Source organism: Carcharodon carcharias, chromosome 26, assembly GCF_017639515.1.
Source record: "Carcharodon carcharias isolate sCarCar2 chromosome 26, sCarCar2.pri, whole genome shotgun sequence".
Lineage (NCBI taxonomy): Eukaryota > Metazoa > Chordata > Chondrichthyes > Lamniformes > Lamnidae > Carcharodon > Carcharodon carcharias.
In genome coordinates, this window is record NC_054492.1 from 19,369,438 (window position 1) to 19,397,395 (window position 27,958).

At 45.5% G+C, this 27,958-nt stretch overlaps 1 protein-coding gene across 1 annotated transcript in view; it reads right to left on the minus strand.

Moving 5' to 3' along the window:
- Positions 1 to 23,269, minus strand: part of LOC121269849 (cation channel sperm-associated protein 2-like) — a 57,748-nt gene extending 34,479 nt beyond the window's left edge. The window contains exons 1-4 of the mRNA XM_041174886.1: positions 23,101 to 23,269; positions 12,796 to 12,969; positions 9,997 to 10,065; positions 4,239 to 4,411 (exon numbers count right to left, since the gene is read on the minus strand). Of these exons, the coding sequence (XP_041030820.1) occupies positions 4,239 to 4,411; positions 9,997 to 10,065; positions 12,796 to 12,969; positions 23,101 to 23,269 (585 nt within the window). The remainder of the gene's footprint in view (positions 1 to 4,238; positions 4,412 to 9,996; positions 10,066 to 12,795; positions 12,970 to 23,100) is intronic.
- Between the last annotated feature and the right edge of the window lie 4,689 nt (positions 23,270 to 27,958).

Here is a 27,958-nt window from a genome sequence, read left to right on the forward strand (position 1 = left end):
TAAATACAATGGGCAGGATTTTGAGGTCTTTGGGTGGGTGAGCGACCCCAGGAGCAGCTGGAAAACGGTCTGCTGCCCACGATGGGGGCCAGACCGCGATTTCATGCTGGCAGGCCAATTCAGGCCCACCCAGTGTGAAACACGGCTCCGCACTGGCTGGGAAGGGCCGAGCGGGGAAGGGGGCCTGTCAGACGTCGGGTCCAATGGTGACCTAGCAGCCGGTTTAAACATGGCCCAGGCAGCGCCTGGAAGGCTGCCATTGAAGGACATGTGTTCAGTGTTCCCAATGGAGTTGAGTGCGGCTGGACACGGGAGGGCAGGTTGGGTGGGCACTTAGCCCCCTGCTTTTCCGACAAGTGCCTTGCCGTCCTCCTGGAGGTGATGGCTCCCAGGAGGCACACCCTTGTCCACAGGGATGGGAGGAGGAGGCCACTGCACCTCATCAAAAGGGCTCGGGAGGAGATGGCAGCAATGGTGAGCGGCCATGATGTGGTGCAGCGCACATGGGTGCAGTGCCAGAAGAGCTTCAATGATCTGCTGCACTCAGGAAGGGTGAGTACCACGTTGGCATGGGTCAGTGTGCAGAAGTGTTAGGGTCTGCCACCCACCCCCCCCCCCCCCACACCCCCAACCCAGCCCCCACCCCACCTCCCTTGTACCTCAGGGGTGCTAGAGTCTGAGTGCCAATTCTCAATCACGCCGGAGCTGGCCAAAGGGATGAGCCCTGGCTGCTTGAACTGTATGCCTTGAGGCTCGAGGACCATGGCTTGGATGTGCCCTGCAAGGTGTTTCTCAGGTAGGGTTGGCCAGGCTGCAATGGTGCTGCAGGTATAGAATGGATTCATCAATGTTCCTCTGTTGTTTCAGGAGAAGACAAACCATAACCAGGCAAAGACGGTATATACAGGCAGAAGGCAGCCCAAACTCCTGCTGCTCAGCAGGTGAAAGCAAGATGCCCTGGAGCTCAAGAGCCGGCATGGTTCCCGTGCAACCAGGCATGGAGAGGCAGGGGTGCCAGACAAAGGTAAGAGTGCAGTGCACAGAGGTGAGAGTTTCAGTTTGTGCAGCCATTCTAGTGTAGTGTCTTCATCGATTTGAGCCTTGAGTCTGGAGTCCCTATTGACCATTGAAAGACAATGGCACCATGATGCAGATCTCCATGGTCTCACCAGGGTACCTGTCATGCACAGTGACAGTGTGATGACTTTAACTAATGACATATCCTTGTTGGTTTAGGTTTGCCAGCAGGTGTTTGCTCTGTGGTCCCCGAAGGGCCACCCCTGACACTGGAGGACCACCAAGCTTCTGTTGCACCTGCGTCATACCCGCTCTCTGAAGCAGGCACCAGCACAGATACCAGCACCTCAGTAGGCATTAGATCAGCAGCTAGTATCTCGGTGCACATTGGTGAGGGCAAGTCACAACTGCTTGAGGTGCAGGCGGAGGCAGAGAGTGCACAGGGCACCGGCAGTTGGAGACTGCTGCAGACCAGGATGATGCTCAGTTGAAGGCTGAGGATCAGCCTCTAGAGTCGTCCATTAGGCAGCAGATGCTGGATGTCCAGCAAGATGTGCAGGAGGATCTGGCAGAGATCCATAAGGGTATGCTCATAGACTCATAGACGTTTACTTCACAGAAGGAGGCCATCTGGCCCATTGTGTTCACGTTAGTCATCAAAGATCTGACCACATTAATCCCATTTTCCAGCGCTTGGCTCATAGCCCTGGAGGCTATGGCAATGCAAGTGAATATCTAAATACTTCTTAAATATTACAAGAGTTTCTGACTCAACCACCCTTTCCAGCAGTGGGTTCCAGACTCCCGCTATCCTCTGGGTGAAAAACTTTCCCCTCAACTCCCCTCTTAGTCTTCTACCTCTTACCTTAAGTCTATGCCTCGTGGTTATTGATCCCTCTACTAATGGAACAAGTGCCTTCCTATCCATCCTATTTATGCCCCTCATAAACTTATACATCTCTATCAGGTCCCCTCTCAACCTTCACTACTCCAAGGAAAACAATCCCAGCTGATCCAATCTTTCCTCATAGCTCAGACCCTTCAGCCCAGGTACCCTCTCCAGTGCAATCACATCCTCCCTATAATGTGATGACCAGAACTGCGCACAGTACTCCAGTTGTGGCATAACCAGCATTTTATACAGTTCCACCATAACCTCCCTGCTCTTGTATTCTATGTCTCAGCTAATAAAGGCAAGTATCCCATATGCTTCTTAACCACCTTATCTACCTGCCCTGCTACCTTCAGGGATCTGTAGATAAACACACCAAGGTCCCTCTGATCTTCAATACTTTCCAGGGTCCTACCATTCATAGTGTAATCCCTTGCCTTGTTAGCCCTCCCCAGGCGCATTACCTCACACTTTTCCGGGTTGAATTCTATTTGCCACTGCTCTGCCCACCTGACCAGTCCATTGATATCCTCCTGCAGTTTACAGCTATCCTCCTCACTATTTACCATTCTACCGATTTTCGTGTCATCCGCGAACCCACTATATTTAAATCCAAATCATTTATGTACACCACAGACAGCAAGGGCCCCAGCACCAAGTCTTGTGGAACCCCACTGGAAACAGACTTCCAGTCACAGAAACATCCCTCTAACATCACCCTCTGCTTCTTGCCTCTCAGCCAATTTTGGATCCAATGTGGATCCCATGGACTCTTACTTTCTTGACCAGTCTGTCATGAGGGACCTTATCAAAAGCCTTGCTAAAGTCCAGGTAAATCATATCAAATGCATTACCCTCATTAACACTCCTGGTAACCTCCTCAAAAAATTCGATCAAATTTGTCAAGCATGACCTTCCCTTAACAAATCTGTGCTGACCATCCCTGATTAATCCATGTCCCTCCAAGTGCAGATATATTCTGTCCCTCAGAATTCTTTCTAGTAACTTCCCCAACACCAAGGTTAGACTGACTGGCCTGTAATTTCCTGGTCTATCCCTTCCTCCCTTTTTTAATAATGGCACAACGTTAGCAATCCCCCCAATTCTCCGGCACCTCACCTGTGGCCAGAGAAGATTTGAAAATTACTGCCAGGGCCCCTGATATCTCTTCCCTTGCCTCCCTAGACAGCGTGCTTTGGTCTTCATATCAGAAATGCGTTGACCCTCACGGCCAAGCACACTGCCTCCTCCATTGAGAGAGTGGCAAGTCTCATGGAAAGGCAGTTCCAGGGACAGAATCAAGGGTTCCTAGGGTTGCGCTTGGACCTGCAAGCCCTCACACAGGCACTAACCTCAGGTGGTCAGTGTCAGTGTGGGAGATGGATGAGATACCCAGTATCCCAGCTTGGTACCCACTCGTCAATGTTGAGCTGGGAGGTCCAGAGCAACCTCACATTGGCACATGAGCTGCTTGTCGTTTTTGCGGGCTTATCTCAGGGCGTTCTGGATGATGGCAGCAGGTCCTCTGCCCCTCTGCCAGTGACTGTTGCATCTGATGAGGCTGCGCTGACTGGGGAGATGCCAGCCATGGCACTGGCCACCCCCTCCCAGTCGGGGCCAGCACAGGCTCCACCAGCCAGAGGACAACCACCAAAGTCATCAAAGCCAACAAGACAGCAGGGTCAGCAGGCTGTTTCCAAGTCCAACGAGGGGGGAGCACCCAGGCGTAGCACTCACAAGCACAAGGTAGAGGCACCATGAGCACAAGATGGACACATCATGGATGATTTTATGTTCATTTGTGTTTACTTGTCTCGGAATGAAGACCAGAGAAATTTATGTAAATAGTTTATGTAAATAGAGTCAGAAAGCTGGAATCTTTTATTATAGTGAAATGGGGGGGGAGGGGTAACTTTAGGGCATTTTAGGATGGATGAACTAAGATCCGACAAACTATCATCCATCTATCTATCTACCTTCGTCTGTCTGTCTATCTACCTGTTTGTCTGTCTGACTGTCTGTTTCTCTATCTGTCTACCTCCATATCAAGTCAATGGGCATGAGATGGGAATGGTGCTAATACTGTGACTAGCACTGTGTAAGAAATCTTGGCACTGAGGTGTTGGTACAGGTATAAAGAGAGGAGGCCCTGGCACTAGCACTGACAGGCACTGATACTGACTGGGTGCCCCATTGGCAATTTATTTCTGGCAGCAATACAGGACACTAGAAGCATGCTAAATAAAAGAAGCTTCTATTTAAGTGAAAGATGAGGGAGATTTAAAGAATTCTAATAGAGTCCACAAATGACATAGATCATGGTTCTTACCGTAATTAGTACAGTCAAGTCAAACACGTTCCAGCCACTTTTCCAAAAATTCACAAAATCATACAGCCACCTGAGTAAGATTTCACTTGTCAAAACTGAAAGAATGCACCAGTCGATGATCACTAACATGGTTGTTATGACGTGAAACTTTAGCCCTGGTTTGTGAGAGACATCTGAGAAAGTATCATATATCATAGCATTATACAAAATCATCAAAGTCTACACTCTGTCTAAAATGCTACAAGATTATAACGTTTTATTTATTTCACAGTACATCTAGATTTTTAAAAGTTTCTGAATTTTCCATAAATTTCTATCATTGCTACTTGCTGTGAGGGGTTAACACAAAGCTAATATTTTCAAATCTCTCAAAACTGTAAGTATCTTGGAAGTATGCATCCTGCTGATAAAATATAACAACAAGCCACCAAATTAGTATGGTCCAAAGTTATGCTGTAGAGTAATGTGTTAATGAATGTGTTAATGAGACCATGTAAATGTAACATGTACATCATTACATGTTAATGATTTAACTGTGACATCAGTAATCAGATGACTAAGAGACTCCAAGGAGAAGAACAGGCTGCTTTCTGAATACCATGTATTTACTCTGAGGTCTTTGTGAGTAGTTTTTAATGAAAAGTTTGAACTTAAATATTTAAATGGAGAGAAACTTCAGAATGCTTCAGTGCAGAGGGATCTGGGTGTCCTCGTGCATAAATCACTGAAAGCTACTATGCAGGTACAGCAGGTAATAAGGAAGGCAAATAGAATTTTGGCATTTATTGCTAAAGGAATAGAGTATAAAAATAGGGAAGTGTTGTTGCAACTGTACAAGGCATTAGTGAGACCACACCTGGAGTACTGTGCACAGTTTTGGTCCCCTTAATTGAGGAAGGAAGTAATTGCATTGGAGGCGGTTCAGAGGAGATTCACTAGATTGATTCCAGAGATGCAGGGCTTGTCTTATGAGGAGAGATTGAGCAGTTTAGGTCTATACTCATTAGAGTTTAGAAGGATGAGAGGAGATCTAACTGAGGTATATAAGATGCTAAAGGGGATAGACAAAGTAGACGTGGAGGGGAAACACTCCTTGTGGGGCATTCTAGAATGAGAGGCCATAGTTTTAGGCGAAGGGGTGGTAGATTTAAATCAGAGATGAGGAGGAATTATTTTTCTCAAAGGATCCTGTATTTGTGGAATTCACTACCTCAGAGTGCAGTGGATGCCGGGATGCTGAATAAATTTAAGGAGAAGATAGACAGATTTTTAATTAGTAACGGGTTGAAAGGTTATGGGGAGAGGGCGGGAAATTGGAGTTGAGGCCAAAATTAGATCAGCCATTATCGTATTGAATGGCGGGGCAGGCTCAAGGGGCTGAATTGCCTACTCCTGCTCCTAGTTCTTATGTTCTTAAACTATATTCACTATCTCAAGTCTGTCAAAGGGAAGCAAAGCCTCTTTAATGTTAAGTAAGCCAAGAAAGCATGGTATTACTGAAACCTCATTAACGTTCAGCAACAGCACCAAAAAACGCCAAATCATAAACTACATAAAATTTGTCCGAGGAATCTTCCTCCCGGCAGCATAAGCAGTAAGAGGATTTGTCCTGGTAGCTTCATGTGACACTGGACAAAATATTGTTTTTTTTATTCATTCACGGGATGTGGGTTTCACTGGCTGGGCCAGCATTTACTGCCCTTCCCTGGTTGCCCTTGAGAAGGTGATGGTGAGCTCCCTTCTTGAAGCGCTGCAGTCCAAGTGATGTAGGTACACCCAAAGTGCTGTTAGGGAGTTCCAGGACTTTGACCCAGTGACAGTGAAGGAATGGTGATATATTTCCAAGTCAGGATGGTAAGTGACTTGGAGGGGAACTTCCAGGTGGTGATGTTCCCATCTAACTGCTGCCCTTGTACTTCTAGATGGTAGTGGCCATGGGTTTGGATGGTGCTGTCTGAGGAGCCGTGGTAAATTCCTGCAAAGCATCTTGTAGATGGTACACACTGCTGCTATAGTGTGTCGGTGGCGGAGGGAGTGAATGTTTATGGACGTGGTGCCAATCAAGCAGGTTGCTTTGAACTGGACAGTGTAAAGCTTCTTGAGTGCTGTGGAAGCTATTCCCAGAATATTGTCAGGGCTCATAGCCTTTGCACTATCCAGTGACTTCAGCTGTTTCTTGATATCATGTGGAGTGAGTTGAATTGGCTGAAGACTGGTATCTGTAATGCTGGGGACCTCCAGAAGAGGTTGAGATGGATCATCCACTCGGCACTTCTGGCTGAAGATTGTTGCACCCCCACCGGGCCTCCAACCAAGTCCCCCATCCCGCCACATCCAGACCCTCCGACCACCCTCCGCCCCGGACACCCCAACCCCCCCCAAATCTATCCACTTACCTGAGACACTTACCTTCCCCTGGCCTGTCAATTTCCCTGGCCTTTTAAATTTAGCTGCTTTACAGCGGCAAGTGCTGCAAAAAGGGGGCGTGGCCTCCTTGAATACACTGGAGCTACACTTCACTGGGGCCTGTGAGGAAACTTTCCATGCAGGCCCCAAGCAGCTTTAGGGAACAGAAGTACCAACATAATTTTCAAGACCAGGTAAGTAGGTATTTATTTCTTCCATTTTCTGCAGGCCAATACTTAAGTTACAGCCCATCATATTCCTGACTTTCAAGATATGGACTTTATGCAATGTGGACTTTTTGAAATTGATTTTAAAAAGTGGACAATGTGCCAAAGATGGTCACCGAAGGTCAGATGACCTTTTGTGATTACTGGACAGGCAAAGACAATATGTCTGGGAGTTCTGTCAAAGGGTCACGAGGACTCGAAACGTCAACTCTTTTCTTCTCCGCCGATGCTGCCAGACCTGCTGAGTTTTTCCAGGTAATTCTGTTTTTGTTTTGGATTTCCAGCATCCGCAGTTTTTTGTTTTTATGTCTGGGAGATTACTTAAAAATGCAAATAGGTTTCCAGGTGCAAATTGCCCTCACCAACTCAATGGTAGAGATTTAACAGATCATGGCTGACAGTTTGTCAGAGCCAAGCGGATGGAATGTCAAATAAATTCTTCTAGTGAGCTAATCATAGCTGGTATGCTGATGGATTATGAGTCATTCCCCTATTGTGCATTAAGCACCCCGGCTCCAACCCGTTATACAGACAATGGGAGGCACCGAAACTTGTCATCACATGATCAAAACTGGAGGGGAAATGTGATCAAGACCTTATTACTCCACAAGAGGACCTAGCAAATCAGTCTGGAAACTAACAGGACAAAAAGGGCCATTCCTCTAGCAAGAAGAATAACCAGCAAACCCAGGCAATGAGAGAGGGGGGTGAATTTTTCTTCACCTGCAAAGATTCATCTCTACAGATAATTGACCATGACTTTGTCTGGAAACCCAGAGGCTTCCAACTAATTCATCCAAGGAACCATGAGAGAGGACACATCCAAACCTGCAATGCATGCATTTTAAAAGACTGAAATTTCAAAGTGAGTTATTTGTTATATTTCTGTTAATAACCTAAACACATGCTTTGTCTCTGGAATTCATCATTACTTGTGTGTGTGTTATGAACACAAGACTTGCCTTACTGTTGACAGCAATGGTCGGGAACTCTGAATCCCGACAGACCACGGAGTTTTCATGCGTGTGCAGACTGGGAGTGGGCTGCACACACGCAATTCAGCAGTGTAAGTTCTTTGCACTGAGTTCAGACCCAGTGTGCCTGCGCAGAGATGGAAAATGGCACAAAAACCTGGATCATGTGACTGGGAGTGACATTCCATTGAAAAAAACAATTGTCCCAGGCAGGGGAGAGTGGACAGGGAGAGGTCTCAAAGGGAAAGGGGACAGGGAAAGGTCACAAAAGAAGAGTTCCAGACATGGGACTGGGACAGGAAGAGGTTGCAGTTAAGTTAAAAAGTAGGAAAAGGGCTGGGGTTAGCAGACGTTAATTGAAGAGGGCTCAAGACCCAGTAATTGAAGAAGGCTAAGAGGAAGCCCTGGTAATTGAAGAGAGCTCATGGGAAGCCTTAAAGATCGAAAAAGGCAGCCAAAGTTTGGTGACTCTGTGTTGTGGTCCATTGGGGTGAAGGTACCCCTTCAGAGTCTGAGTGTTCTGCTCAGAACAGTGAAAGAGCTGAAGTTGTGCTTGTGAGTTGGTGCTTGTGTGATACCTGGGAATCCAAGGGAATGGAATCTCAGGAGAGAAGATTGAAACCCTGCAAGGTGGGCTGTTATTGAGGCCATCCGATTTGGAGTGACTTTTGGAGAGAATTCCAAGACAATATCTTCAAAGGTGAAGACTGGAATCCCTCGTGAGACAGACAGATTTTCAGTGAGATTGGTTGGCTCACAGTGTTTTGATGCCTGAGTGGGTTGTTGAGAAATCCATGGACTCTGTCTTGGGTACATCTGTCATTTATTCTACAGTGTGGTGTGTTCGACCACAGTTTGCCTGTTAATTCACATGTACCTCATATTAACCCTGAATGTTAGAGCATAAGATAGATATTGTAAGTTGTTTTATCTTTCTGACCTTGTGTAGCAAAATTTATTTTTGGTTGTTCAAAACCCGTAGAATCTTGTGGCTTTATTATTTTAGCAAGTGTATTGAATCTCAACCTTTGTCTACTTACACAAAAAGTCCTAACCAGATCTTATCAACAATCAACAACTTGGGGTCTGTTCTAGGATCATAACAGTATGTCAATGAGCATGAGGGAGTGAGTGTGTTTAATTGCATTCACATTTCGGGGTGTTGTGTGAATAAATATTATCATTTCTTCTGATTAAAATTTATCCAAAAGCCTGCTTCACATTTATTGAAAATCACAACACTCAAGATGTACTGAGGGATCCCATGGAAGTCCCAATCCACTGACCTGCATGGGAATTGCCCATGCAATTTGAAATTCTGATTGGAATTTCCTCTGCTCTCTGGGACTCTGCAAAGGGCTCCAACTCTGAGTTAGAGTCAGAGACTGGACAATTCCGACTTACTTACCTGGATAGTTTCTCAGGAAATGTTAGACAGAAAAAATCTAATGTTACTCCTGGGTAACTATACAACTTGACCACCCCACAACCTAAGCTGATTACACCCCAACATGACAACCCCTCCCAATCCTATCCGACTATCCAAGCCACCCACCTACCTACTGGCCAGCCTGTCCAGCTGCCACTTTACCCACCTACCATCCTATGCAGTTGCTATACCCAGCTGCCAACTTACCTCATCCACCTACCCACTTCCACACCTACATTTCACTCACTCACTCATCCATTCAGTCATACATTCTAATACACTGAGAAGCTTTGGGACCTTCAAACACTTACCAGAGTACAGCAGCTGGGGGGGGGGGGGGCCATAAAAAGGGGGCGTGGCTTGTCTTTCCCCGACGGTTCAATAGTACAAGCAAGTAGTTCCACTGAAGGTGCACTCACATTTCTGAAGAAGCAGGGATCAGAAGACCCAGCCAGAAATGCGGAGCTCCGTTGTAATGCAGAAAAGTAGGTGCAGAGCAGCAAGCCGACGGTGATTGTCGTTCCACGCAAGATTCAAACCATTATCTATATGTATATTTCCAATGTGATTATAGTTGGAATGACTGCACCTCATTGCATTTGGAAGGAGTAATAATTTCATTTGTAACCTAATTGGTTGTCAAGCTGTTTTATTACTTTTCTATTTTTCTCTATTGCCTAAATCTAGTATACAGTGAATGAGGGGAAGTTGCTTTCTCTTACCTACTAAAACACCAAATACAATACTGTTGAGGATAATGAGATACAGAATAAGGTTTCTGAAAAATGAACCTAGTTGGCTCTGATAAGGAAAATGTACAGCATATTTTTGTCAAGCCCATTAATCAATTGAATTCTATTCAAAATATCAAAACCACATTTAGGAAACGAATGCTAAGGAAATGTTTATATAATGGGGCTGATGGAGTCATATGACAAATATGCCTTACTCTTCAGTTGTATAATTAATATCAGCCTCGCTTTTCACTACTGACATCTTGTCGAGGTTACGTTTTTCTATGTCATCATTCATGAAATCCTTATTCAAGAAACACGTTCAAAAATACTGTGCCTGTCTAAGTAAAATCTCTAATACCCTGGGAAAGAGAAACAAATGTTTCTTGCACCAAACATGTTGGAAACATTCCCAGTAGAGGTGTGACTTTGCAATTGTGTTGCAGTGTTGGCAGCACTGTTTCCCTTTGACCATCCACTATTGTGTAATTGTTAATTGGCAATAGCATGATATTGTGATGCGTCTGTGACACATCAGATGATGTACTGGGTGTATTGGGAACCGTGGATAGGCTAACCAATGTCAACAGCTTTTACAGGGGTTCTGTTCACCCTTAAAGCTATTGTTGGGCAAGCAGAATGGATGCAACAACTCAAAGAAGGTGATCTGCAGACTTGCTGATGCAGCTTTTAAGCTCCTATTACAGAACGTCCTTCAGAGAAGGATGGTCTTATTTGATCTGGGGTTGGAGGGGGTATCTTCCCATCAAGAGCTCCCTGGGCAGACGTTGAAGAAAGAGAAATACACTGAACAGAAAACGAAAGCAATTTTCTGATTGCTGGAAGAATGCCCATCCTTAACTCTTCCAGCAATGTCCGACATAATGTATGACAACAGCACATCAAATATAAGCATCACAGAGGAAACATGTACGGCTGTGAGAACTGCTCACTCTCCAGCACTATAGCTTATGCTGAAACACCAAACTGTATGAGTCGTTCAGCTGTATGTTATGGGCAGAATTTCTGCCTGTTGGGTGGGCGGGCATGACCCAATCTCCGGCGGGCGGGGAGCCGATCCCCGCCGGAGAAGTGGGCAGCACCGCCATTTTACATGGATGGGCCAATTAAGGCCCACCCAGCGTGATGTCTGGCGGGAAGCGCTATGCCCTTCCTGATGTGCACAAAAGAGCACAGATCTCCCTGAGGCAAAGTGCAGCCTCGGGGATCTCGCTTCCACGTTGAAAAAGATTAAAAATAGAAAAAAAAATTCCTTAACATGTCCCTCTCATGTGACAATGTCACATGAGATTGGACATGTTCTTAATTTACACTATAACTTTATTAAGCTTTTTAAATCCCTACATGAAACCTCATCCCGCCGGTGGATGTGGTTTCATGTTTTATCTATTGCCCGCTGTGTTGGATGGGCAGGTTCGTTAATTGTTTAAATGATCCTGTCAATGGCCTCAATTGGCTATTGACAGGTCGGCCGGCCCGCAGCTGATTTTGCTGCACCTCCGCCTTCCTGAAAATTTAAATGGGGCGGGGTGACATTGGGGGTTCCGCCCAACGACATCCCGCGTCACTTTACGCGTCAGCGGGTGGGCCCCGCCCCCTGCTCGCCGACGGCAAAATTCTGCCCAATGCTTCAGGATTTGTCAGGATGACAACATTCGAATCCATTCTCCTCTTCTCATTCTCTAGGTAGTTACAGCAGTGCTCAGAAGCCGGAACATGTCCAGCATCCCATAGCATCTGGCAATATTCTGAAAGTTGTGGGTTCAAGTCCTACTCCAGGGAAATTAACGCTTAACCTAGGCTGACACTTCAGCTGACAGAGTGTTGTGCTGATGGAGGTACTGGCTTTTGAGTGAAACTTTAATACAATGCCTCGTACTCCCTCTCAGGTAGACATCCAATAATTAGGTCAGATAGTAACGTGAAGGTAGGAAAACTTGAGACTTTATGTGGCCAGTCTATCTCTTGGATATACCTAGGGCAGAACTTTACACCCCACCCGATTGGGCGTAAAATTGCACAAAGTGACGTCGGGCAGGCACCCCAATGTCATTGCGCACTCTTTCGCATGGTGGGCACGCGCAAAAGCCGGAAGCACGCCCACTGACAATTAATCGGGGAATGGAGCCCATTAATGGCGCAATTGTCTGCGATTTTTCATGGCCCATCCAACCTTACGGTTGGCAGATGGGCGAATTGGCTGGACGGCCTTTACAATTTTCATGAAACCTTATCCAAGGGTGGGATGAAATCTCCATCAGGAAATAAAATTAAAAGAGCTATCTGGGGACAGCATTTTTATGAGGTTTGCTTTCGGGTGCTTGATTGTGATGCACGGGCATATTTTTTGCAGCTATTTACTGCTTCATTTCATTATTTGCAAGTCTGCAGCTCCCTGAGGCAGTTGTTTGCCTTCAGGGTGCTCTCTCAAAGCACTAATGCACGTCCGTGGTGATGTCATCGCCCGCCCTCTTCTCGCCCCCAACCTGGCAGCGCTGAGCTTTTCAGCGCACGTTTCACGCTGGCTGGCCATTAATTAGCCAACCAGCGTGAAATCGTGGTCGTGGGCCGATTGTGGTCAGGGGCCCGTTTCCCGGCTGCTCCCGGCCGCGCTGATCGCATGAGCCTGACAATCAAAAAATTCAGGCCCTAGATCATGTGAGGTAATATTAGCTTTTTTCTTGGAGAAACAAGAGCCAATGTTAATTGAATTAATTTTTAGAGAATATTATATATTTTTATAGACAATTGATTTGATAAGGATACTTTCCAGGATCCATTGTGCCCACATGTTGAGTGGTGGGTACTTGACATAGCGATACTGAAGACGGTTTCTCTGTCTGTGGTTTGAGGAGATATTTACATTTCGAACTGGATTTAAATCAAAGCGCACCAGCTGTAGAGGATCTTCAATTATCAACTTGTTCAACTTGTTTGGATCTAAGGAACAATGAGTGAGGATCATTATAAGTCTTTTTCGATTGAATCCATTATTTCTTTAGAGTTTTTATATATATTATCAGTAAATGCCTTTCCATTATTTTAAATTTCTTCACTTTCTAGCTATAAAGTCATATTTAAAGTAGTAAGTGTACCTGCAAGATATGTATGTAATACTTTGATTGTGACAGTACACAAGGGCAGAATTTTGGGGGTGGTGAGGTTTCCCAATGAGTGTTCATTGCCTGGAGGCAGGATTTCTGCATCTTGGGAGGAAGCCCTGCCCCAGAGAGCTGGCAGCCAACCTGATTGGTCTGCAGCTGTGCCAGTCCCAGCAGCACCAGCAGAAGTGGTGACAACCGCTGGGACTTCAAGCAGTCCCACGAGTCCAGGTCCTGGAGCCAGGATGGTTGCAAATGTGGGTGTCTCAGGTAGGGATGAGTTGCCAACAATGATTAAACGTCTTCCTGGAGGTTTCATCACATGACTTTCCCTCACACCCCAGCCATGAGTCAGCCAACACATCCAACCGTGTGACATACCACCTTCCTATGCTAATAGGAAAGCACAAAGACTCATTACCCAATTGGATGGTGCTTGACTGTCAGCCAAACAGCCTTTTTTCCTATTTTTGAAAAGTTTTATTTCTGGTAAAGAGAAATGTTCAAAGAAAATGACAAAAAAAAATCTTTATTAACGTCCTGATGATTTTTCTCCAGGATTGCACGCAGCAGTGTCCCGGAGGTTGATCTTCAATTCCTGAACATTCCAGGGCAACCCAAGCAACTCTAGACAGGAGGGGTGGCTTGAGGTGGGGGGTGGTGGAGAGGGGTGACAGTCCTGTCAGGCCGGGAGGGAGCACCCGGAGAGGGGGAGTCAGACCTTGTTTACCAATGCGAAAAGGGACCGGTGATGGAAGTGCCCCCATGCCTTCCTGCCCAGGGCCTGAGCAGAGTAACCTGCTGGTCTTTCCCCTTGTCCCAGTTCTTCTCCCACCAGCCTGAAAATTGAGGCCAGGTGGTAGCCCTCATGCGGTCAGTAATTGGCATGTTAAGGGCCTCAATTGGGACGAGGACAGCCCACTCTCTGTAAAATTGAGGACAGGTCGGGAGCAGGCAGGTGGGCAGCGGGAAGGCCACCCAGGGAATTTTTCTTCCCCACCCCCCCCAACATCCCCCCCCCACCCCCCCCAACCCCACCCTGCAAACACACTGGCAAGGAATTGTAAAATTCTACTCCAAGAGCATTTTTCTCATCTCTATGGAATACAGGCCTCTCAGGTTTCTAAGACTTGACAATTCTCCCATTAATTTGAGGCTGCTGGACTGGCAACACAGCTACCCAAAGTTCCTCTCTCATTTAGTAAAAATAGATTGTATTTAAAACATCCAGCACAAGTGTATAAGGCTTGCTACAAATTAGGAATTTCTCCTGAACTAAGTAAAAAGTAATGATCAGCTTCAGGTTCAGTAAATCTCAGGGTTGGCCCCAAAGCCTGGAGCAATGTAAAAGAAATTGAGAAGATGGTAGGCAACTTCTGACCTCCAGTTGATCTCTTGATTACAAGTACCCCATGTGTTTGATCCCAGAAAAGTTAAATGTTGTTTCTAATATTGCCATTGGAGTTTAGTGCTCTAATGATATGTCAGCGCATTAGTTTTATGTCAGTATATAATGGCGGCAAAAGGCATAAAAGCCCTGGAGTTGGGTGCAAATTGTGCACTTTGACAGTAAAGCCAATCACAAACTCTCCCTGTAAAAGCAGCACAAATCTTCTCTACAAACAAGTCTTCACAAACTAAACATTAGTGCACTTTACTAAGCAATTTGTCAAATATTGCAATAACTTATGTTTCTTGCATAAGGCAGTTCTAACGTACAGTTTTTTCTTATCTTACTGTGGTAGCATTATCATATTATTAACGGCAACATGGTCAAGAAAAAGAGAAAGAAAGTCAGAAGATAAGTTAATATGGGATATGGCAGATAACACGGAATGGAATTTTCCCCCTCCCCACCGCCAGCAGTGGGACTTGTGGCGGACGGGGGCAAAAGATATGGCAGGGAGCAAATAATTGGTTTCCCGACGCCAAGAAACCAGGTTGGGATATTCCCCCCGCAACATTCATGGCTGGTTGATGGCAGGTCGGGTTACCGGCTTAAGCTTGGCGGGAACCCACTTTGCATCTCATACATGCTCACCAAGACACCCACAGACTGGAATCGTGTGCCCCTGTCAAATCTTCCATCCCACGAATGGGAATTTATGCCATTCTGTAACCTGACTCGACATTCATGGAGTGCACCCAGCGAGGGAGAATTTAAAGCACTTACCTGGAGTTGAAGCTGGCCACAGGTATGGTGTGGATGAAAGGCAGGAAGGTGGAGGGGCGGTGGTGGGTGCAAGCAACGAAGGTGGCGGTCCAGAGGAGTAGAACCGGGAGGCAGAGGAGAAAGGGGTTCCGGATGAGAACAAGATGGAGGGTGTCTGGATGAGAACAAGGGGTGGGGGGGGTGGTCTGGATGGAGTGAAGGGGGGAGGAAGGTAGAAGAGGAAGGGGTTTCTGGGGGGAAGGAAGGCATTGAAGGGGAAGTGGGGGAGGAAGTATTGAAGGGGAAGGGGGAGGGAGGGAGGTGAGGAGAGGTGGGGCCAGAGTGCTTCAGAAGGAAGGGTCAATTGAGTCAGCATTGGGATCCTGGGGGATGAACTGGAGGTACGAGATATGAGGGGACAGTGATTGTGAGAGGGGGAAGTGGGATGCAGTAGGGAGGGAAAGTCAGGGTCTGGATGTGTTGGGTATAGATCTCATCCAGGGGGTCATTGTTGGTGACATAGATCACAGGAGTGGGGAGGATCACGGTGGGCATAGAAAAGGAGACTGCAGTGGGCTCAGCAGGGAGGTAAGGCATGTGCAGATTAACAGTGAAAGGGTCCAAGGTGACGGGGGAAGACTCAAGGGTAACTGAGGGGACAGTGAAGATGATATCGTGGTTGGGAGGCAGTGGGGGGGGGGGGGGGGGGGGGGGGGGGGGGGGGGGGGGGGGGGGGGGGGGGCGCGTTCCAATGGTGATGGGGAGAAGTTGGTGGGTGACAGGGGGAGGGTAAAATGTGGTGGAGACAGTTTGAAATAAAACACATGCCATCCTGAGACAGAACCAGCTCCAGACCAAAGCAAAGCCTTCTATATCCAAGAAAAACATCAAGATGGGGGGAGGGTTTGCTCAGCTGGGTGGAATTGTAGGTCAGCACAACTGGACAACTAAAGGTAAACCCTAATAAACATGCGGAGACTGTATGAGAACTTTCTCATTTGCTATTCCTCACTACTTGGTGAAGGCCACATGACAGCAGATCTGGCTCAAAGGGTTTTCATGACAATGAGATCACAGCAAGGTGTAGAGTTACTCTGAGCCATTGGCCATTTGCTCCAGGCAGAGTTAAGGAAGAAGTGGGAAAGGAAGGGAGGGGTATTTCTACAAGGGGCATGCAGGCGAATGGCAGCCAAGTCATGACTGAGGCCTCCATCCTTTCTGGGGAATGGGTTTGCCTGACAAGGACTCATGTGGTTAGCCTTCCCACTGTAACAAGGTCTATGCATTGAGTCTCAAGGGCAGTGGACGCAAGTGGAATTGTGAGTGGGAGGCCTCTTGCACTTGGCAGTCATCACCCTTGTCAAAGAGTGATGTCTTCACATGCAACCATGTATTAGGGGTAGGAAGACCCATCTTTGGTCACCGCTAGAAGGGATGGAGTGCGACCATTAAAACTAGCAGCAAGAATGAATCCAGGAGACTTCCAAACAGTGCAACATGTCATATATTTTGGAGTGCAGAAACTATTTACAATGATTGAACTTCCGTGCTGCCAATGCTCATTCAATACATTTTAATTTTCCTTACTCTACCACTATGTCTAGGTGCTTCCCCAACATCCGCAGCAGAGGTGGAGACAGCCTGTTGACGAGCTTGCCCTGTTGTCTGTGATGACTTTGGCCTATGTCCAATGGAGGGCCAAGGCCTGGAGGGCTATGGCCTGCTTTGGGTCTCCTACTCGGGGGCAGGTGCAATCTCCTCAGCCTGAGAAGCTATAGTTGATGGGGTCACAGGCACAAGGAATTGGGAATACATGGACAACCTTGGAGATTCCTGGGTGGATGCTGCCAGGGTATCCGTTTGACATTCCTTCTCCCTTTGGGTGCCCGAGGGCCCCTCCCTGACTCCTTGGGGAGAAAGGGCACCTGAAGGGAGGTCCATGTTCTCGGTCCCCCTCTCGCACAGCCACTGCAAAAACTCACCCATGGCTACAGCAATGAAGTGCAGGTCTGAGCGCACCTCCAGCAGAAAATGGGTGTTCTTTTTGAACCAGGTTCTCTATGCCGTCCACCATCCTCCCCATGGAGGCTTCCATGTGCTCACATATCAGAGTTGCTACATCAGAAAGATAACACGGATGTAGTCCTCTGTCTCCCGTGTCACTCTGTTAAGAGCCACTGACATGATGTTCCCTTGCTTCTTGCTGATACTCCAGCATCCTCTCCATGACTGCTTCCAGAGGCTTATCATATGATTCAGGCTTGGTAGCGGCCTCTTCTCCAGCAGTCCTCTGAGTGCCAATCACTGTCGCTGCCTCCTCCTGCTGTGGCCACGAGTCTGTGCAGTGACCACCAGAGTGTGAGCCGAGCCTAAGCTAGATCCATGAGCCACTGAAGTGTGTGTCTCTGGGCTAGTGAATGCTCTGATGGCTGTACAAGTGAGAAGTCTTCTGAGGGCTGGGGTTGACTTCAGGTGCAAAGGCCTCACCCTTTTCCTGCTAGCACCTAGAATGGCGAGAGGAGACAAGGAGTGATGCCTAGGCTGGCTCAAACTTGGCACTCGTCAATCACCTTGATTTTCCAAGGTTGTCTGGATTATGTGTAAGCTTCCGCACTAGATGGTTGGGCAACGCCAACCTCTCCATCAGCACAGGCATGGTCACGATCCTCGCCTGCCAGCTCATCAGCCTGTTGTTCAATTGTGTGAGGGGCTAGAGTTCAGGCATCCCCCCTCCCATTTTCTTTCTCTCCCTCTTGTTGTGGACCACCTTCTCCTAAATAAAGACAGATGGATAGATTGTGAGCACATATGATGAAAGAGCATGTTGCAGGATATTAATTCTGTGGCTGCTAACTGACCTTGTGACTCCCCAAAACTCAACCATCATGTGCATGCCACAAGTTAGGAGTGAGATGGAATAGTCTCCAATTGCCTGGATGAGTGCAGCTCCAAGAACACTCAGGAAGCTGGACCCCATCCAGGACAAAGCAGCCCGCTTGATTAACACCCCAGCCAGCACCCTCAATTTTCAGTCCCTCCACCAACTGTGCACAGTGGCAGCAGTGTGTACCATGTACAAGATGCACTGCAGCAAGTCACTAAGGCCTCCTGAACAGCACCCTCCAGCCTCATGAGCTCTACCAGCTAAAAGGACAAGGGCAGCAGATGCATGGGAGCAGCAGCACCTGCGAGTTGACCTCTACTCCAAACCCAATTGCTGTGCCTTCACCATGGCTGGGTAAAACCCAGCAGTTCCCTCACAAATAGCCCAGCATATGATCGCAGGGGTTAGTAGCCAATGTCAAGGACATTGTGGGATGGGCAAAAGAAATGCTGGCCTAGCCAATGACTCCCAGGTCCCATGAGACAAACACAGATGTGGTGGGGTGGGTTGGAAGGGTAGAAGGTTCACTTACCCTAGTGGTGCATATTAAATTGTTGACCCTTTTCCTGTACTCCAGGGTGGTCCTCCTCTACACCCCATGGGTGCTGACTGCCCCGGCTACCTCCTCCCAAGCTGCAGTGATCAGCTGGAATTGTCTCCTGTGGTCATCCCTGGGGAAGAGAATCTCTGCCTTTCTTGAACTGCCTCCAGGAGATGCTCCGGGGATGCATCGCTGAAGTGGGGAGCCGCAGTCATCCTTTCCTTCTTCCTATTAGTCAAGGGCTGTCCGGGCGTCTTTTAAATATGGCACCTGGACATGAAGGCAGGGCTCCCAACTACCTGCCTGCCCCGCCATGAGATCCAACGCAGAACACGTGCATAAATAACTAACGAGGTGGGGAGCACACAATGGCGCTTAAAAGCCCATCTCATTCCACGGTGAGAATTACTCCCACTTTCTCAACCGTCATGGAATTTATGGCGGGAGGGGAAGATTCTGCTCACAATGTATAGCACAGTGTCTGACATAAAAACAGTACTGGTGTCTAGTAAGTGACTCAGTAAGAACTAAACAGGTAACTAAGATTAACTTTAACCTGTGGGGCCTCATCATTCAGATAATTTGCTCTGGGGTGATTGATAAGTTGTCATATTAATCAGTTATTCTTGTTGGTCACTGAATGCAAATCCCCGAAACCAAGCAATAGCCTCCCTATTTGCTGAGTTTATGGTGACTAGTCCGCCACTTAATCTGCAGTGCATCTTGTACATGGTACACACTGCTGCCACTGTGCACAGGTGGTGGAGGGACGCTTCTCAGTAATATGCAGCACTGCTTGTGTCTTTCCACAAGTGCATAAGGGGTTTGTACTGAGGCCCCACTGGTGGAGATTGGCTGCAGAGGGACCATGGCCTGTCCTGAGCCAATTTAGCAAGGACTACTGTTGCCATGGCAGTTCAAAGCCTGCCATTCGACAGATGGGGTTTGTCACGAGGAACTTGTTCGTGACTTCCTGTGTTCCCCATTCCTTGATCCAAAGGATATTTGCTGGTACATCTTGCTCAAGAAGGGTGCTCCATATGTGACGCTGCGATGGAATGGGGGCAGTAGATGGATTGAATAGGTCATCATGGAATGGTAACTGAGGTGCAGCACACATGGTTTCAACCAGCTTGTGGATTTTTGTCAGTCTGCGGATATTTGGCAGAGCAATGTTTGCAAGAATAGGAAGCCAGGGGAAGGGTGTTGAGTGGAGAGTTCCAGTTATGATGCCCATTGTTGCATTCAATTGAGTGTCAACAAGATGTGCCCATGATGACCTTTGCCAGACAGGTGCACAGTTCTCTGCTGCAGAGTATGATAGGGAAACTGATGAGGTCTGGAGTGTTGTGGCAGCAGCACCCCACATAGATCCAGCAAGTTTGGTTAATAGATTGTTTCTGGTTTTGACCTTTGCGGCTGTTTATTTCAAATGCTCCTGGAAGGACAGAGTCCTATCTAAAGTCACTCCCAAATATGTTGAGCTGAGATCATGCTTTAGTCTCTGGCCATCCATGTGGGCATACAATTCTTTTTTGGCACTGGCATTGTAGAGATGGAATACACTGGATAGGGTTTTTGAGGGATTCAACATGAGACGCCATGTGCTGCAGCAGTCCATCAACTTTGTGATATCTTTTTAAGGATCTGGTCCAGAGTGGAGAAGAATGGGGCATGGGTGGCATGACAGATGTCACCAGCATAGATGAGCTTGCAGAATGTGATTGTTGGCAGGTCATTTGTATATACATTGAACAGGATTGGGGCTAGCCATGAACACTGTGGTAATCTGTTAAGCAGTCAAATTGCCTGATATCACTCCCAATAAGCAGCATTTGATTCACGTGGTGACTATACTGCTATTAGGTCAGCTCTCAAGGAAAATTTGCCAAAAAAAGGTTAATGCCTTTATTAATATAATGGACAAAGAAATATCAAATAATTGCATGAAATGTTCATCTGCTAACATTGCTAACATAGATCCTGGCCTTATCTAATTTTCTGCTCTTATGTTACTCCACTGCAGATTAACACTCAGTCAGCATCTAAGTATCACAATTGCTAGAGTTACCATCTTTAGACAAAGTCCAAAAGTCCAACAAGAGCAGGACAGAGATGGGATTATACCTCACTCATGCTCTGCTCTTGAAAATTCACTGAAAATCTTAATTGTAATAATCAATCCCTCCAAATCATAAGGCACAAGTTAGACAAAACTATCTCACTGGATATTTTATTGAGGTCTAGATTACGTATTACCAACTTCTGAGCAAACAAAAACCAACAGTGTTACCAATTATCTGTTTTTTGGATCAAGTTACCAATTGCATAAAGTATCTTGCCATTGTTGTCTCATAATTTAAAAATAAGGTGGAAACAAAATAAACTGTTCTCCCAACTCCACAGTATCTATATTAGTAAAAGCCTTGAAATAGGGTTTCCTCTGGTTGCTATGTCTTAGCAATATTGACACGGTAGGAAGATCTCTTCTGAAAGAACACATATAGCTGTTGTACTGATTGGAGGAAATCTTCCAGTTCCATGTAACATGTTGCAACCTAAAGGAATCCCCCACCTTGTGTTTATACAAACATGTGTTCATGGTCCTGCAGTATAGCAATACTCCTTCAATTAGTCAAATGGCACAAATCAAGTGTGATTACACTAATCTCATCCTCTATTGCTCTGCTTCTATCCCCAAACTGCCCTTTCATGAAGCAGGAAAATGATTGGGAGATGACATAGTTATAGGTTTGTGCACAAATTTGACTCTGGCAAAACTGAGTAGGCCTAAGGTTGGAGTAAGGATTGAATAAGCTTAACACTGCAAAGGGTGTTGAGGAGGCTCACAACAGTACAAGTATCTTTTGAGAACAACCAGCATATCATAAAACAATATGAATAATATTTAGATGGTAATCCATACTTGAGATGTCTTGTGGGTTCAGGTCCCAGTTGAAGACTTAGGCCAGAATTTTACATTTGTCGGACAGGCCAATTAAGGCCTGCCCTGCGTGGATTGTGAGCGGTAGCCCTGAGTGCTAGCTGTGCAGGCGGGGGGGAGGAGGCAGAGTCGGGTCTAATGCACAGTTCACGCATGCATGTGAAAGAGTGCTTCAATGTCCCTGAGGCACAGAGCTGCCCCAGGGAGTTTGAAGCCCTTTTTAAAAAATAAATAAGGACACTAAAAATTTAATGAAACATGTCCCCTCTCATGTGACTATGTTTTTATTTTCAAAATAAAGGTTTTATTTCGTTAGTATTAGCTTTAGGAAACCTCATCCCACTCGTGGGTGAGGTATCCTAAAAAGCATAAAGGCCGCTTGGCCTTTTTGCCTGCCCGCCAACCGTAAGGTTGGATGGGCAGCATAAAATTCAATTTAATTACCTTGTTAATGGCCTTAACAGGCTTTTCAGTTGTGAAATTGAATGAAATATCATGTGAGTTCTCGATGATGTCAGGACGCACGCCCGGCATCATCGCGTGTCATTTTACATTTCAGGGTGCGCACCTGCACATCGAATGTAAAATTCTGGCCTTAATTACCATGGAAGGTGCGTTCACAATGTGGTTCAGCAGATTGATAATCAGCCTGTAAATCCTTCAATACGCCTGATGACAAGCGGTAAAGAACGGGAGAGTTTCCGGGCATGGTCCCTGAAAGAGGAGGAATCTATTCTTTAAGTTCAGATAATAACTATGAAATTTCAAGCCTAGCCCTCTCATATTTTGAATATCTCAATCTAATTATATCCTGGTAATTTTGTTAGCCTTCATGCATCCCTTTCATTATTTATTTTTTGAGGATTGCTTACAATTGTGTCACTGCTGCTGCTTATTTAGATCCACCATTTTATCTTTGTGTAGAATATAGCTGCATAGTTGCATAAACCAGCACACTGACCCTCATTTCCAAGTTAGTATGTTGTAACTCCAAATGATTAAACTCACTGGACATAAATCATGATTATCATCATTACTTTATCTATCAAGCTAACTGTCCCAAAGACATAATGGAGGAAAGTCTGGCTAACTAGATTTAAGTGTCAACTCCCCATTTAAGTATTGTAAAAAAAATTTACACTTACAAAAATGAAGGTGCATTCTATTTCCAATTTCAAAATAATAAAATCAGAAAGATAACTGCTTTGAAAGGTGATGTTTTCTTTACAGTGTTTGCCCATGTTGTGTAATATCATGCTTGCATTGCATGGGTAAACATGCGTATCTTGCACTTTGTACATGCAGACTCTGGTCTGGCTGGAAAGGCAATGCCACGTATATTAATTTTCTCATTTAACTAAGTGTATTTTTCACACCTCATACTTCTGTGCATTTTTCTTTTACATTGTGTTTTAAAGAATCAAAGTCAATCTTATCAGTCTACAGTACCTTTAACATCATTCATGTTATATTTGGGATCATTGATGACCAATCCTTGTAAATGATCCAACAGATTAAAATCCTGAATGAGTTTTGCCCGGATAATATCAGCCCGAGCATTTTCCTTTGAATGGATTCGGGTACCTTTTTTATCTTGGATTATTTTCAATGTATCCATTTGTCAGAAGCTATTCAATAGAAAGAAAGTTTGTAATTCATTCTGCAAGTTTTCAATCTAACTTTCTCCAGCCTTACCACCCTCCAAAATATCTGTGTTCTTCTAATTCTGACTTCTTGTAAATTCCTTATTTTAATCACTCCACCACTGGTGGCTATGCCTTCAACTGCACAGGTCTTAAACTCTGGAATTCAATCCTTAAACCTCTCCACATCTCTACATCGCTCCTCCCTAACGATGCTCCTCAAAACCTACTTCTTTGGCCTCTGTCCTTATGTGCTCAGTGTTAACGTTTTTAATAATGCTTCTGTGAAGTGCCTTGTGATTTTGACGGTGCTTTGCAAATACAAGTTGTTGTTGTAAAACATGTGAATCAGTGTGTTCTCAAATAAACATCTGTAGCTAATAAAAACAAGCAAAGCAGATAATAAAAACTGAAAATCATTCTGTTCATTCGCCTTACAGTAACAGAACAAAAATTTATTTTCAATCTATAAATCTTATGTGTACCTGAGGCAGGATGTTATTTTTCAGATTCTAAGAAGTACAATGCTATTAACGCATGATAATTCCATATTAATAATGTACACATAACTATTCAGAAGATGCACCATGACTAACTAGTGTTAACCAAATCTGTCCCTCTACTTAAAAATTAACTAATTTTTTACTCCACTTATGTAAAAGATTTTCCATCCGGTTAAATCTATACCAAGAAATTGTAAATACTAACCAAATAACAGCAATCTCCAGCTTGCAATAAGTAAATGTAAAATTATCACTAGATGGTAATAACCCAGTGTAAAAGAACAAAATCATTTGTGACTCTCTTTTCTCAGATCAGCCAAAAACCAGCTTGCAGGCTGAAAAGAAACATAAAAACAAAAAGAAATCAGTACAAAGAAAGAACTTGCATTTATTTTGTGACTTATCATTATTAAAGCACTTCACATCCAATTTATTGCTTTTCCAAGTGCATTCACTGTTACGTGGGTGGCAGCCTATTTCTGCAAAGTCCCACAAATGACAAAGACAATGAATAAGCAGTTAACCTGTTTTTGGTGCTCTGATTAGGAAAGAAATATTGGGCAGAATTTAATGCCCCATCGCCCTCCACCAAGTGGCAAGTTTGGAGGTGGGAGCCATTTAATGGGGCAGGATAATGCAAGGTCCGTCACCAGTAGCATTCAACCAGAGGCGGGCAGAGGAATTGGCACAAGGAAAGCCTGATGCACGCTTCTGGGGAGGCCTGATCAAGGGACCAGGCATTAGGAAGGGGGTGCCTGCTAAAAGCCACCCCCTTTCCCTTTCTTCAGACCGCTCTACCCTCGCCCATAGCCAGCCACCTCCTCCCTGTGACTCCATTTCACTCTCACTTACTTGTGGCCTGGATCCTTAGGTGACACAAGGCCTCTGGTGGGTGCATTACCGGCAGGCGTGACGGCTCCCAGTAGCATTGACAGACAATGGTGAGTTGCCAGCCTCTGATTGGGAGGCCTGCCACTGGCTAGCTAAGTGCCTAATGGGCACTTAATTTCGGTGAGCCTTCCCCAACAGAGACTACACGGGGCCCCTGCCGTTTGTCCCGCCGGTGGGCAAGACACCACTCACTAACAATAAATTTCGCCCATTGACTGAAACATGTACTGCTTTTCTTTGAACAAAGGAATCTTTGTTCTGGGGTTTATACATGACCTTCAGATGAAAGTTTGTTGTGCCCATCAAATTCAACAGCAGAAATGTGCAAGATGCAAAAATGAACTCCAGTGCCTTTGTTGCACTTTTAAGGCCTTGTTAACCTGCATTGCCACTTTTAACGTTTCATGAATCTGTACCTTAAGATCCATTTGCTCCTATCCCCCGAAGGCATTTATTTTCCAAGAAGAGTATGGATTCCTTATTCCTCCTACTAAAATGCACCACCCCACTTATTTTTACTTTGAAATTTATTTGCCATTTATATGCCCTGGCCACAGAAAGAAAAATACAGAGACAGAGAGAGAGGAAACGCCATCTCCTTAAGAGTGTGAGGCTGGGAGGGCTTGGCCCACCAAACCATTAACAAAGTTACTATTTTATTTGAAATGCCTCACCTTTGAGGTAGGAGCCAGGAGCACCCAAATATCCATCTAAGCAAAGCACCCTGCTGAGTGCATGGAATGAACCACAGCCTGGCCATTATGGTGTTTTCAAGGAATAATTTTATCATAATGCTGTGAATGCTTGTGAATGTACACAACATTCTTCTTTGTAAATTAACATTCTAAATTACAATGACATCCAGTCTGTATTCCACGTCTGATAGTTGATATTGAGAAATATGCATTGTATTGTTATAAATTTAAAAATCAGCTGCTTGGGCAATACAGATAAAAGCCCAAAGGACGACATGGGTCACGAGAGAATCATACTCATGTGTAATACCTCCTATAAAGCCATACCTTTGTTAGCACTCACTGTCATGACTCATATTAATAATAGCCATTTGGATTGGATACTGGAAAGGATCAGTATTCATGAAACATTAATCTAATGAACATCAGTGGCTTGGGTGTTGTGGTGGTAATGACGACATAACTGTCAGCGTTTGCTATCATTACTCCACTGAACTGAAACTGACAACAACTTCAGGATTCTGCACAAGTGTGGAAAAATGTGGAAATTCAGAAGTTCCTGTCAGTGATTTTATACTTTTCCAGATAGAGCATCCCCGACTGCAATCAGTGGAAAGTCTCTGAATTAACGACAGCTTCCACTCTTACACTATTAATTTGGCTGTGAAAACCGTTGAAAAAGTTACAGCTGTGAAGTGTGATGGACTTTAATAACTGGACTTTTAATGGTGTTATAAGTTTATAACTCAAATGAGGTGTCTGTTGTGATGGTGTTGGTTACAGGACATGTCTTTTAAAGAAGTCTTCCCAGTCTTCTGCATGCTAACAGCAGGTCTTTACCAACTACTTATAGCCATATAAAATAAAGGTTACAGGCATGGAGATAGCTCCATGTGTAGGTCTTAACATGACTGCTCAACACCGCACTGATTCTAGGTCTGAGTCATGTGTCTTCTTACATCATTGAGTTGGCTGTACTGTACTCTGTCCTACATCAAGCCTGTATATGCCAGACTTATACTATACCTCCCCCCAAGTCTTTATCCCATGGATCTGGAGTTACACTAGTTTACTTCGTTATGTTGTAATTAGTCTTATGCATTTACCTTGATGTTTTTGCCTCAATGTTATTCCAACATTATTGCCATTACCATATTAGCATTATTACAACATTCTCACTACCCCATCTCCCCACTTCAAGTCCTTTAAGTTAGAGGTCCAGGTGGTCTGGGGGCCTTATAATCCCTCCACATCTTATTCACTGGTTTGTTGGAAGCAGCTCTGGTGTTTCTGGTTCTTGCTGTTGGCTTGGAGTGGACTATCATTTGGGTATGTTTTCATTCTTTTCTTCCCATTGCTTTATGTTGAACAACGCCTGGTCAGTTCAGCTGTTGTATTGATCCATGATTGCTGTTACTCTCGATCACTTCTTGTGGGGTGGATGAACATGGTATTTGTCTCCTGGGCACTGCTTTTTCTTCCGCTTTCTCCATGTGGGCCATCAAAGTCATCTGAGGCTGAGGAAGGGCCTTCCAGTGACGAGAAGAAGGTTGAGTGGTAAGCTCGCCTCTGCGTTTTGTTATTGATGGTGAGAGACTGCTATGAGGTTCCAGCATCTCTTGTAGTTGTGGCATGCTGGCTGGAGGCTGCAGTGGTTGTAGTGTCAACCAAATGTACCAACGTCATAGTTAGAGGTAGAGGCTTCTCAGACTGCTGATCATTCCCTGGTACCACTTCCACTGGAGCCGTCATGGTAATCTTGTGGGCGGTAGACTGGTCTGACCATTGGGGAGTTTCTGCGACCTGGAATGATAATGGACAAACCTGCTCCACAAAGGGAGAAGAGAGTTCAAAGGCGAAATCCAAGTCTGAATACCTGTTAGTGTTTGAGTACTCACGACCATGCCGTTCTGGCTAATGACAATGATAGTCTTCACATCTGGAGGACTATGTAGGCATCTCTGCTCAGGGGAGAGAAAGGCTGGCTACGGATGGCATACAACAGCTTAAAGATCTGTTTACTATACCTTAGTGGTTCCAGGATCATACCGATGACCAGGGGTCGGACTCCCCTTGCCCCATTAAGTGGAGTGAAGCCAGAGATCTTTAAGCCGTGGTTCCTTGTCTGACAGGACTGTCACCTGAATCTAATTTAAAATTTGTTAGATGACCACTTACCAGGTTGTCAGCATTCCAAAATGAAGAACCACAATTTATGACCTCACTCAAGAAGCATGGCCGTGTGTCTTCTGGGTTGTCGGTCTCAACCTCGTAGATTACCTTTGGGTTATCTGTGCAGGGCTGTTGCAGTGGTAGCATTGGGCTGTACTCACAGGACACTGATCTCTCCTGGGAGGGCCCTTCGCACCGCAATGCTGGCAAGATCGCTCTGCTGGGCGGTCAGGAATTGCTTTCCCTGACTTGTCCCTGATAAGCTGGGCTAAGGGTTAGCTTATACCCCACGTTGTACCCTCTTCCCTTAGGATCGTCCTGTGTTGCTCGCTTAGCTCAGACAGTTTAACTAGTAGGATTGCCTTGTCCAGGGTTAGATCATCTTTTGTTTGTAGGAGGTCAG